Raw genomic sequence first — 14,031 nt, 5'->3', positions numbered from 1 at the left:
GGGTGAAGTATTTACAATTCAGTTTAAGACATGTTTTAAAGTTTCTTTCGTAAAGAAAGCAACCAAGTATATGCATGTGGGTTGATTTCTTGCTCGTGCTTGTACAGATAGCATGCATTTCAATCAAACGTTTTCTGATAACGACGATGATTCCCTGGGATAAGCAAGCTACACGAATTAACTATCATCCTACGAGATAATAAAAAAACATCCGATCTCTCTAGGAAGAACGATTTAAAGGCACGGCTATGCAGGTGCTCAGTATTAAGAACCGACTTCCCCTTTCTCCCAATATGTGTGTGATGCACGGTTTGTTTTTATGGTGAGCATTAACTAATTGCTGATTGCTTCGACCTGTGGGGGGTTAACAAGGTAGCTCTGCCTCTTTGGACAAGTTATTGTGTTAATTTACTTCTTCTATGCCCCAGCTGATGATCTTCGCTAATATGGTCCAGCGATGCTTGCAGAGGTTAAGAAGATCAATTGCTTCTGGATCGGCCTCATAAATGTTAAATGTCATATTGTCGCACCTGAATTATTTAAAGCTCTAATGCTCATTTGGCATGAACGGTCTAACACTGAGCCCGTGCATTTTTTTTTGTCGAAGGGCTTGTTTTTTGATGAATATATAGAAGTGACAAGATAGATGTTCCAGCCTCTTTTCAAATTTAACATTTAACTCTTAGTTAAGGAGGCATCTGCTGTATTTGATGGTAAGACCTGATGGCTGCGATATGAAGTAATGTATCATTGGGATTAGCACAGCAGAACTATACATTAGGCTTTACTGTTTGGTGGGGCTAGAATTCAGGTTATTACCACCTCCAGTGCACAATAAAGAAAACCTTGACGGCTCAACGGTATGGAGACCAGAATGTAAAGACCGTTCCTGCAGCGAACTCAGAAGGTGACGATATAATCTAAAATGCCTTCCAACTTCCTGATTGTAATGCATTTCGTGCTAATTAATCCAGAGAGGACAACGTGTAGTAAACAGAAATGGAGGAAAACTCCTAATATTATTCAATCCAAATTGTCAGATTACCACATCTTGCCCACCGACCCACGAAGTAACGAATTTGCTCCAGTCCTCACCATCTACTGTCAGTTTTAATTGTAATCTTTTAAATGTGTTTAGGCCTTGCATGTTTTTTTCATGGAAAATTCAGAAGAAACGATCATGGCATTTTTGTGGTTGATGCTATTTCAAGACTAGCACCACTATTGAGCAAGGTGATATATGCTGACAGCTTGGTGTAGGTTGTCACATTTCCAGTATAAATCGAAAGTGAATGAAATGTATCAGTTGTGTGCATGCAAATCTTTTCTTTTGTAGTCACTGCAAAAGTAAGCTTAAGATTTTGAGGTTGTTGTAGAAACAATTCTACAGAATTAGAAATTTGAGCATGAAATGTTACAGATTTAACATTTGGTGATGTAAATATATGGAGCAAAAATTTTCCAGAAGAAATGCAGGACAGCTGCAAAGCACTTTTCACCCTTCTAGTTGCATCAATTGGTAAAACCAATTTCTATGAAGTTACTATCAGCCTATGTCAATTTCTGGTAAAACTTCAGGATAGTGATTTTGGATTAGTCTTTTGATGCTTTCAAGGCTCTTTTAGCAATGTTTTCCCAGTCCAGTTGACTTTCGTTCTATATTAAATAACCATTATACTTCAAAATACATTCATTCTCAAAGAAACGTGATCCTAAATGGAACTAGTCAAGGGATGAAACTGTTCTGCAGTTATCATTGAGGTGACGTTTTATGCATAATCAGTTGGAAATTATAGATAGTCACTGGAATCTAAAAACATCACTGTTGTACCATCTTGGTGATACTCATAGTATGGAGCTGTGTAGCATCCAGCATTATTGATGGGTACTTAACCTTGGTATACCTGTTCATGACGAGAATTTGGATGTAAATCCATACTAATTTATATTCATTTATCCTTTAGCATGTTCTTGCTATTATTTCTTTCACCACTGCCTTTTCATTTAGTTGATTCCTTTATTCTGAGCTGATTCATTGACAGATCTCTTAAATAATCTAAGTGTTCTAATTACCTGAAAATTGAAACCCTGATATTGGGAATTTTCTGCATCCATGCAGAAAACTCCCAATATCATTGTTTGAATTTCTCCAATCCCTAAAGCATTTTCATATGTAAATATTTAAAGTACTTGTACCAATTCTAAAATAATGAATAAAATAATGAGTAAAATATGAATATCTAATTATAAATACATGGAAAATATGCCACCAGTGTGGAGTAAATGGAAGGAAAATTCTTCATTCTCACAAAATTGCCAAGTGTTTTAAATTCATGCCCTCTAAGTTTAAGTTCAACAAATGGGAGAAGATATTAACACTACATAACTCATAGTACATCAGATTATTGACAATGACCTAAAAGTAACATTTTGGTAGAATTTAATCTTCTGGTGTATATATAAATGATAAGCTACTTGAAAGACAGCACTTTACAGTATTCTAAGGTATACCAAGAATATTAGCAAACTTTTTCACCCTCATAATAATGATTTTTTTTTCATCTTGTAACCTAGAGCACTGTGCACATGTTAATATGGCTATGAAATTTAATTCATTATCCACTTGTGTTGCTTATTCTTTAACTTTGTTTGGCTTTTGAGAATGGAAGCAAAGAAATTTAGTGTAGCTGTAATCACTGTGAAATGGAACTTAAAGGTGATTATATGAATCCTTTTATGTTAGGATCACAAAACATGCTGATCACTGGTAACGTGCATTTTATCATTATGGAGATCTAAGAAGATAGATCAGAAAGCATATAAAAGACCATGTGTTTGTTGAAACAATTGCAGAAAATTAGCACGTGATCTTAAAAAAATACACCTTTTAAATGTATTCTAGCAACACCCTAATGGTAACAAATAAATTACAAAAAATACTTACAATTTACTCCAAGCTTGACAGCATTTTGATTATAACATCCAATGAAGTCTGATTGTAAATAATTCAAGTTTAGTCATTACATTTCATTTCATATCATATTGATTCAAGGCAAAAAGCAACATTATAGAGGGAGGAGTTTAGGAATGAAATCCAAAACAAAGCCAACAATTCTCAAATTGGACTATTTCTGATTTCAGATTCTATCTAATATGAACACTTTTGTAATTCAGGAGAGGAAATTTTTGATATTGAATAACCATTTTCCCCCTGCATACAGATAGAACAAGAACCAAATTACCACTTGAAAGTATATCAATGTGAAAATCTCCAAACAGGTCTGTTACAGACTGGAAAGAAGCTTGTATTTGGTGACAGTATTTTTCGACGGAATGATTACATATCTGAACCAATTTTTCTCAAGATTGCTTGATCTTTTATATTGGTCTATCATTTAGCTCCCATCATTTTCAGGGAATTTCCATCACCGTGAAATACATTTATCAAGCTGCAACCTTGATGAACAAATATAATTTATTCAGCACCTGAAGGAATGAAGATTATAATTTTTATTAGAATTACGGACATACATGTTTATTGGTATGACATATCAATTGGCAAATCACAACTATATAACCATCATGAATGTTTGGATCCCTTGATCTGTAATGCACAACACAGGGTTAAGCCAATGTCAATATTGATCAGTAGCGAGAATTATTTTGTTCTGAATTTAATTGATATCAACCAAATCTGGTTCTGATTCAAATAGATCTTGAATTTGATTCAGTGATTGCAATTTGTATTGTAATTACTTTGAAGTGTTATAATAATAATAATAATGTCTGGTACTAATATTAATAAAAATATGCAAAACCAAATTATGACAGACAGTTTATTTAAAATAGGATAGAATCTAGGTTTATATTAATGGTTAGGAGTAGGCTCCCTTAATTATATCTTATTTTTGTGCACATTAATATGAATTGGTTAAATTTCAAAAGCAACATTGAAATCATATTCTGTTTGTTTTTTTGGCACACTGTGTTCTAATGCCTCTAACAAAGGTCAGAGAGATCAGCATTCCTTATGGTGACTGTAACTATGCTGATAGATTATGTAATACAAAAGGTTATGAAAAATCTTAATTATTGCTCTAATAAACGTGTTTATGCTAGTAGTTCCGCTGAGTTCCTCAGATTGGTGCTGAGCTGCCCCATGGTATTTGAGTGCTTTTGGCTGCTGTACATTTTTTTTAAATTGTCACATTACTAATTATAATGTTAGAAAAATTGTAAGTATAATAAAAAAGCAAAGTATTGCATTTGTCTTAATAAGCATTTTAGAAATTGTCAATTTTCTAGCAAAAATGACCAACAATATTTCTTAAATCATATACTTCTCTATTATGCCTGTTTTAGGTTCTAATGCTGTACCGAGTTTCCAAGTTATATTCAGTTCATTCATACTTATTGATTTAACATATTCCATTTTCTGAATAAGGATTAAAAATTTACCACCAGTGAAATGGGGGATTTAAAGAAAAAAATTGTGTAGTGGCTTCTGTAATATAATGTTTAATATGCCTAAAGCAAACATTACATTTTATAACAAGTGATTCATGGATAAGATGTTGGTATTTCCTTCAATCAGGCAAGTCATTGTGGATTGGTAATGCTGGTTCTTGTTTTCTACTTCATTAATAAAAATATTAATCTACAACTTGAATACTTATTTGTCAAACTTGCTTTCTCAGTCAAGGTTTCTACATAATGTTCTTAATATCTTGTATTGCAATAACTAATTAACAGTTCTACTTAAATGTTATTTAACCAAAAGCCAAATAAGAAAAGAGAAAATCAGTCAGAGATTACATTTCCCTATTTATCTCTTTGGATCTTGGCAGCACTAAAATCTGCAAAAGTTTTTTTTTGCATATTTAATGTTTTGGTAATATTTGAGTAAAATTGTAAATATATTGTAAGTATTCTTCATTGTTTAAGTTATTCATTATGGGTTATATCTAAAAGTGCATGAATGGCATATGTTATTACTTCATCACATCATATGTGTGTGCCTCACTAAAAGTAAAACAAAACATAAAGGAGAAATCCCCGGGAGGAAAAATACAGCACAACACATACTTCTTCAGGAAGAGACAGAAATGTTTGAGTTTTTTTTTAAAAAAGCAGAAATGGACAAATTCATGGTTCATAACCAGTGAGTACTGGGTGATGATAATCATAAATTAAAAAAAAACCTTAGAGTGGTGACAAGGATGTTTTAAATGAACCCGTGATGACTACCTACCTGTTGAAGCACAGCAAGATGTCCCAGTTAAGGAAAAGTGCAGTGAGATGTTTGGATTAAAAAAAAACATTAAAGTACATTATTTCCAGTTCCATGTTTTATTTTGATTGGTTTTATGTTTTGGAGTTAGAAAACATTAGAAAAATCTTTCTCAAGAACTATGATGGTAGCTAGTTTTAAAAAAAAATCTTAAAAGTATTTACAAAGCATTTACCCACCTGTATAAATTCTCCGCATGCTTTGATCTTGTCATTTCCCAGAGTATATTATTGGTTCTATAGGTGGGTTTTTTACATCATTCTCTATGGATTTACAGTTTCATTTGTTTGAAGGAAACTGAAAGCTGATTTCTTAATATTTGCTTCAGCAGATCTAATTTAAAACATGACCATGTTTTCTATTATGGAATTCTCAGACAACTTGTGTGTTGAATATAGGTGTGATTATAAGCAGCTGTTCCTTTCAATTCTATTTTAATTTTTACAAAGTTTATTAAACAAGATTGTATTCCTCTCTTTTTCTCAATTTGGATTCAATGAATTGCTGAGAAATTGTTTAATCAATGCATGTTTATATGTTTTAAGAGATAATTTGTTTCTTTATGGAAGTTTGTGTCTGCTCATGATTATATGAATTCATAAAATCATCAGTGAAACAAGTATCTTAATGTGGAACATTAAAGCAAGAAATTAATGTTTATAAGTGCTTGGTGGTTGAAATTACTTTAAACGAAAGATGGAAATAAGGTAGAGTGAAAAGGAATTGGGGAATTTTATCCTAAAAGAGGACAAGTTAGTTTGGATTCTTTCTTCTGAATCTCTCACAAGCCTTCAAAAGTCTTCCCACAATGGCTTCCAATCCTAACAACCTTCAATTCTATTTGTTTGAGGAGTAGTTATAGACCTCTGCCTGGGTCACCTAACTCCTATTCAAAGATTCTAGAGTTCATCTAAATCCCAAGACTGCATTCCTAAGACTCATAGATTACTGGGATATTCTGTGTTTGGAAGCTGAGAGTCTCAGATGTCAGGATCCTTCTCTCAATGATTTCAAGTCCTATTATCGGTTGCTACAATCCCTAATGGTCTGTTATGAGAACATTGTTATTACATAACATCATTGCCGAAGAGTTAGATGGAGGAGTTGCTTTTTTAATCTTTTTTTTCATAACAATTCTTGTCATTAATATGCTTCATACCATGTTTTAGAAATTTTAAAAAGTAATCATTCTCTGTGGAGTATATTGCCTTTTTAATATATCATTAGTTTTAATAAGCAATTTTTAGTTATTAATTGCAGTGAACCTAAATTTGTCATTAAAGTTCTCAATTTATAAGCAGTGATGTGAAATAATCAAATAGGTGTAATCATGATATTGAATCACAGTATATGGATCTAATCAATATTGCATTCTGTTATTAATAATGCAGTTATATATTTCATAACTTATTTTTAGATTGCCTTCATTTTAAGAATCTTATTTGATAGTAACTTTCCTTTCTGAATAGATTATATCTTACAGTACAGTTGTGTAGTCTATTGATGAAACAGAATGTGTATAAATGTAGTAAAGGAAGACTCTTTCCCACTTGTCATCTATGCAGAAATACCTGGTGTTAGTTAGCATTTGTCAATGATCTACACAATTCTATGAACAAAACAATGAAGATGTTTCCTTTCGTTTGACAACCCAACATCAGAACATTAGCATACAGCAAACTTATACCATCTTTTATTGTATATAACAAATAGAAAATTAAAGGATCGTCTAAACAATATTTTTCTATTCCAGGGTAGTTATCCTGATTTACAATGGAAAAACTGTTTTTATATCTGCTGTTAATTGGCATGGCAGTGAAGGCCCAGGTTTGTCCCAAACGCTGCATCTGTCAGAATCTGTCTCCAAACCTTGCAACTCTTTGTGCCAAAAAGGGACTCCTCTTTGTTCCATCAAACATCGATAGAAGGACAGTTGAGCTACGTCTAGGAGATAACTTCATTACTATCATCAAAAGAAAAGACTTTGCTAATATGACCAGCCTGGTTGATCTTACCCTGTCAAGGAATACAATAAACTATGTTGCACCGCAAGCTTTTGCAGACCTGCGTAACCTGCGGGCTTTACATCTGAACAGCAACAGACTAACCCAGATTACAAATGATATATTTAGTGGACTTTCAAACCTCCACCATCTCGTAGTCAATAACAATCAACTGGTTGACATTTCCTCTGAAGCTTTCAATGATATTTTGCTGTCACTCGAAGAGTTGGATGTATCCTATAATAACTTAAAATCTATACCCTGGGAAGCAGTTCAGAAGATGGTCAACTTGCATACTTTCAGTATGGACCATAACATGATTGAACACATCGATGAGGGAACCTTTTCCCACCTTCATAAATTGACACGATTGGATATGACTTCTAATAAATTGCGGAAGCTCCCGCCTGACCCGTTATTCACTAGAGCTCAGGTATTAGCTTCCTCAGGTCTCCTGAGCCCACCCAGCTTTACGTTGAGCTTTGGAGGGAATCCTTTGCATTGCAACTGTGAGCTGCTCTGGCTGCGCCGCCTTTCAAGGGAGGATGATCTGGAGACTTGCGCCTCACCTCCGCACCTAACTGGCCGATACTTTTGGTCCATTCCAGAAGAAGAGTTTATCTGTGACCAGCCGCTCATTACTCGTTACACGCATGAGCTCAGAGTTTTAGAAGGACAACGAGCAACACTGAAGTGCAAGGCTATTGGGGACCCAGATCCCTCCATCCACTGGAGCTCACCTGAAGGCAAGCTTATTTCAAATTCATCACGAACAGCCTTATACAATAATGGAACTTTAGACATCCTGATAACGACTGTCAAAGATACAGGCACTTTCACCTGCATTGCTTCGAATGCTGCTGGAGAAACCACTGCAGTGGTGGAACTTCATATAATCAAACTCCCACATTTAGTCAACAGTACAAACCATATTCATGAGCCTGATCCTGGTTCATCAGACATTTCAACTTCCACTAAATCTGGCTCCAATACTAGTAACAGTGTTAGTGACACTAAAGCCAAGCCAGAAAAGAGGGTGGCCGTTGCTGAAACATCATCATCATCTGCACTGATTAAATTTAATTTGCAACATAATATCCCTGGCATTCGTATGTTCCAGATTCAGTATAATGGCTCTTATGATGACTCACTTGTTTACAGGTAAGTCAGATCAACTGTTTCTTCACTGTAGTGTTCAAAGTTGTCAGTCCAATATTGATTTTGTTAATGCAGTTGTTTAAGGTACATTACTGGAGGTGAAATTACTGGCACGTTACAATTTCATATGAGCTTTTGTAAGGATGTGGTCAATTATTAATGCAATGTTTTTCTTTGTATAGCAATGAATAAGCAAGAGTAGAGCTTTTATAAAACATATATTGATCTTTAATCCTATAAAACAATCTTGCTTTATTTGTGCATGCTAGCTTATTGCAAATCAAGACTATATACAAATGGTTGGCTGTTCTATAATGTTATTTAAATAGAATTGGAAAAAAAGCACTTTGGATTAAAACATTCAAAGTTAATCCGGCTGTGACTTTCATGATAATTGATCTGTTAATCTTGTGGTTTGTTTACATGGAATTTAACATTTTGCCTTTTTTTGCACTTGCAATAATATCAGAGATTTTATGTGTTTTTAAAGAAAATATGCATCTGATAATGTGGTTCACAGATTGGCCAGTAAAGTTTCATAGTTCTGTCAACATTTGATATAGTACTCTCATTGATAAGTGAGCATTTTAGCCACGTCAACCTCAACTGCATGCGCCTTTATCCATAAAATTCTAGTAACAAATATAGTACTTGTATTCTAATTAAGAAAAGTGTTTAACAGTATTCTAATTTTAGTCCACATATTGTCCTTCAGAATGATTCCATCCACAAGCAAAACGTTCCTTGTTACTAACCTGGCTGCAGGAACACAGTATGATTTGTGTGTCTTGGCAATCTACGATGATGGCATCACGTCTCTCACAGCTACTAGGGTTGTTGGCTGCATACAGTTTACCACAGATGAGGATTATGTCCGCTGCCATTTTATGCCCTCCCAGTTTCTGGGAGGAACCATGATAATTATAATAGGTGGAATTATTGTAGCTTCTGTGTTGGTCTTCATTATTATACTGATGATTCGATATAAGGTGTGTAATAATAATGACTCGCACAAGATCACAAAGGTTAGTAACGTCTACTCGCAGACAAATGGAGCTCACTTGCAAATGTGTGGTGGCATGTTTCCTCATTCAAATTCTAAAGTCATCATGGGACATGAAGAAAATTCACAGTATCAGAAAGATCCCAGTACAGCCAAAACACAGCCGTTGGATTCTGTTTCAGTCCAGGACTCTGCTACTGCTACCTCCACCATGTCACCTGACTGGACTACAGGTGTCAGTACATCTCAAAAGCTGAAAAGAAAGGCTGGGCCAAAGTCAAGTGTTGAAACACCAATGGAAGCTTTCACCAATGTCGAGTTATCCAAAAAGAAAAGGGAAAATACTGCCATTTTACACAAGCCCTCTTGTGCTCCAGTTTCTTTGAAAGAGACTCCCACTTTTAGACGAGCACAATCCAAGCCTATCAAATACCTTACTCTGCCAGCTGAAACAAGCAGAGCTAAGCGGAGGTACTCGCTCAATGGAGATTTATCAGAGTATCATTGCTATACTCATTCACAAAATATTAGCAGCCTGTGGTCAAAAAGAAGCATGTCCATGAATGGGATGCTATTACAGTTGGAAAGCTCTGATGGTGATAGTGGGAAAGCCACCTTCTCAAGTTCTGAATGGATAATGGAAAGCACCGTGTGACATAGTAAATCTTCCCGTGAAGGGCACTGCCTTGTAAGAGTTTTGGAATTCTATGCTTGTCTTTCTGTTTGATGGCATTTCCAGCAAGGTAGTAATGAACTGGCTCTCATGCACACGATTCTTTCACAGATATTGGCAGCACTGAAAGACATGATGGTGAAGCATGACTTTGCACCAGTGCCTTATCCTCCTTTTAGGATGGGCTTTCTGGTTCTAGAGTATGGGATAAATGAGTGAAAACATTTTCACAGAAGCCTTTGACCAAGGAAATATGGTTTCCTGCATCTTAAAGAAAAATAACCTATTTATGGACAACTTAATAAATTGATATTTTTTAAAATTTGAGATGTATGTTTCTTTCCAGTGACAATGGTAAATGCCTTTCATTTTCAGGCAAATGCTGTACAGATAAAACAACTCTGTTGTTACGTTGTGTACAATAAAGGATTAAATAAGTATACTCGGCCAGTGTTAGTACAATGAATAGCTGTTATATGTGCAATTAAGCAGAGCCTGAAAATTGTGGTTGCCCAGTCCAGACTGGTGGAGATACTCCATGCTGCCAGCCAAGTAATCTAAAATGATTGAGTTTTCATAATGAGGGTGCCAGTGCTGTATCAGGAAAAAAAAAGTAATGGTTGTGGTAATGTAATCTTTGCATTTAAATCAAGTATTCATATTCTGACTACCACTTGAAGGAGCCATTAAATGAAAATACTGCCACTCAAAAACACTGCATTTGGGCCAGTGAATGAAATATTTCGACTGGTTCTAATGTTATTTTTGTGAAATTTCCCTAAAAATTGTGCACAGGGAACACTGTACACACTAGAAGCTGATAAACAGATTTATTTAATCTAACAGCAGACCAAGTATTCAAGTAGAAAGACATTTTTACAAAGCACATGACTTTAGTGTGATGTTTGAGGAACCCAACTGCTAAAATCATTATTCACCTGGTAGAGATGAGTAATTAGACAATATTTTAGATTAATGGGCTGATGTGATCTGAGTTAAAATGCAGCCAAAGTTGATCATAGTTCTGAGCCATTTAATTACAGGGATAAATACAGCAGTGTTAATTAAAAACTCTGTGCCAAGTTGTAGCATAGTGGCACAGCTGAAAGAGCTGCTGCCATGCATCATTGGAGACCCGGGTTCGATTCTGACCTCTGGTGCTGTCCGCATGGAGTTTGCACACCTTCCCTGTGACCACATGGGTTTCCTCCAGGGGCTTCAATTTCCTCCCACATCCCAAAGATTTGTGATCTGATAGTTTAATTGGACAGTACAAATTGCCTTTAATGTGCAAATGAGTGGCAGCAGCTGGGAGGGATTGATGAGAATGTGGAGAAAAATGAAAATGGGATTAATATAGGAGTAGTGTAAATGGGTGATTGGTGCTCAACATGGACTTGCTGAGCTGAAGATCCTGTTTCCATGGTGTATCTTTCTACAATTCTAAGTTTTCCTCAAGAGTGTGATTACATTTCTTGTGGAAAACAAGACACAAACATCCATTTTTTTTCAAGAAGTGAAAACAAGCTGGCAACAGCCTACAGTCCAGATTACATCTGGCTGATCCAGTTAAAGAGGGTGTCGACCTTGAGCTGTGCTCACTCCTATTATCTGGTAATCATTCTAGAGTCCTTTTAACATATGCAATTTGTAAAAACAAAGTGATGCACACATTATATCATGGCTTGACCTCACCTGATAAAACACTTAAGATGGTCAGTCCGTCCAAGGATTTTACAAGGAGTGTTTTCTAGAGTCAAGCAGAAGATTTACAGTGGATCTGGTTTTATTTTATCAGGAAGGTTTTCCCACTCCTGTCAAATTCACTCATTTCAATAAAACGTATAGCCTGTTTCTATGTGTTTCGCTCTTTGAAAATAAACTTTAGATATTTAACTTGCTTTGTAAGCTGTCTTAATTTTTGCATTTGCCAACTCTCCTGTCATGGAGACTAAACTTTTAAAAAAAATGAAACCTTTCAAATGGAGCCCTCATGTATTGAAATTAGTTCGGTCTGTTGATGCCATTACCCCAGGAAATGAATTAATGATTTAAACTCAAAGCCTTAGGAGACTAGCTGTCTATAAAGTCATTCTGATATCTGATGGCTGTTAGAAAAGCTGTCACTGTAGTTTTCAGTATATGAATATATTTTCTTTTGCACTTTGTGTATCTTTAGTCATTTGAAGTTTAAGCATTTTCTACCCTTTGACAAAAAAGAAATAGATTTTCATTCACTTTGAATCTTGAGGTAAAATCTCGATGATGCACAATCATATATTCTATTCAAGGTATAAATTAAATGATGTATCCTTTTTATACTCTGATTTGAATTTGAAGCTCACCCAGTTAAAGGAAAGTGCTTTAAACACTTTGTTAATATATTTATAAGATCAAGCTGTCCAATGAATTTTCCCCCTGGATTTATACCCCAATTTTTTTTTAAATGTGAATTGATTCATAACTGCTAATAGCTGGGACTTGCTTGGGAAGTACTGGTTGTTAGATATAAGGGCCACAGTGCACTTCAACACATACATAGCCAAACAGGGATGTTTGATGTGAAGAGCAGAATTCCCAGTTTGTAGTGGAACTAGGGGGCAGGGGGTACCCCAGGTTTGAGTCCTTAGACTTTCTTTCTGTTAGGAAGCCAGGTCAGCTTGTTGGACACCTGTTAGATGTTAGCTTGGTCACACCTTGTATAGAACATAAAACAGTATGAGACCTTGGCCCCACAATAATGTGCCAACTTCGTAACCTACTCCAAGTTCAAAGTAACCATTCCCTTCCATATAGTTCTCCATTTTTCCTTTATCCATGATCTTGGAGATACACTGGGCCCAGTAGAAATAGATGTTATTTCTCTTTCACAGAATCTTCAAGTGTCCACTTCAAAAAGCTATTCTGAATATTGACTAGGCATTAGACTGATAATGCTAAATCTCTCACAGTGACCAAAGACTGAAAAGTTATTTCCCCAATGGTACACTTAACCAGCTCAATGTTTCAAGTATTCTTTAAGACTAAATGAGCATTCCTATTTGATTATTATTTGAAAACATAATAGAAAATGAAAATAGAATCTTCATCATGTGTTAGAATCTTTAGCCTGGTAAAGAAACTTTAAATATCTGATAAATGAAAATTGTTTTTTTTCTCCTAAGGGTTTTAGTACTTAAACCATATGAGCAATTGAGTGCAATTAATTTTTCTATATATGTTGGCCAAAGAAATTATATACTTTGATTTGGATTGTGTCCCTCATGCTAATTGAAGATAGCATTGCGAGCTAGCCAGGAACTAATGTAGATTAATTTTAGATTATGCATTATTAATACAGCCAGGAAGAACAGATATCCATCCCATGTGTCGACATATTTTGCACCATATACAAGCATACAGTATCACTGGGCCTTCCATCAGGACTTGCAACATAGTTCATTAAGAAGTGTAACTGTGGACCATATGGCAAAAATAAGACTGGAGAAACAAATGATCAAAGTGGTACAGGTTTTTAAAGCTTCTTCAGGAATCAGAGTTAATTGTAGCCAAATCAAATACAGTGGATTCCCAGTAAATGCGACACATCATGACCAGTATATTTTGGCCCAATTAAGTGGCTGTCCTAATTAGCTGAAGTTTCATGGAAATAGTTAAAAACAGGTATAAAAAAGGCAAACTACTGTTTAACTGAGTACTAAAATACGTATTTAAATAAAATACAGAGCAAAGTAGAATACTAACAATTCTACTATAGTTGTATAAAACTGTGTATTTGTTCCTAGTTGTTATCAATAGAGGAATTTATCCAGTATACCTGCATACTTCTGCGTTCCTTTGACTGTAAGCACAGGCACCTGGTATAGATAATAAACACAAAGTACACTGCAGACACTGTGGTCAA

At 35.1% G+C, this 14,031-nt stretch overlaps 1 protein-coding gene across 1 annotated transcript; it reads left to right on the top strand.

Annotated features, from left to right (window-relative positions):
- Nucleotides 1-7,063: 7,063 nt before the first annotated feature.
- lrfn5a (leucine rich repeat and fibronectin type III domain containing 5a) lies at nucleotides 7,064-10,109 on the top strand. Its single transcript, XM_059990491.1, has 2 exons — nucleotides 7,064-8,454; nucleotides 9,167-10,109. The coding sequence occupies exons 1-2, from the start codon at nucleotides 7,064-7,066 to the stop codon at nucleotides 10,107-10,109; spliced, it is 2,334 nt and encodes a 777-aa protein (XP_059846474.1).
- Nucleotides 10,110-14,031: the final 3,922 nt, after the last annotated feature.

Source organism: Hypanus sabinus, chromosome 2 (assembly GCF_030144855.1).
Source record: "Hypanus sabinus isolate sHypSab1 chromosome 2, sHypSab1.hap1, whole genome shotgun sequence".
Lineage (NCBI taxonomy): Eukaryota > Metazoa > Chordata > Chondrichthyes > Myliobatiformes > Dasyatidae > Hypanus > Hypanus sabinus.
Note: the sequence above shows the minus strand (reverse complement) of the source record. Positions and strands in the feature narration are given on the sequence as shown.

Excerpts from the sequence above, each read along its gene's own strand:
- lrfn5a (XM_059990491.1), top strand. The coding sequence starts at position 7,064 with ATGGAAAAACTGTTTTTATATCTGCTGTTAATTGGCATGGCAGTGAAG. Across the intron at positions 8,455-9,166 it reads GATGACTCACTTGTTTACAG|AATGATTCCATCCACAAGCA; the intron begins GTAAGTCAGATC and ends ATTGTCCTTCAG.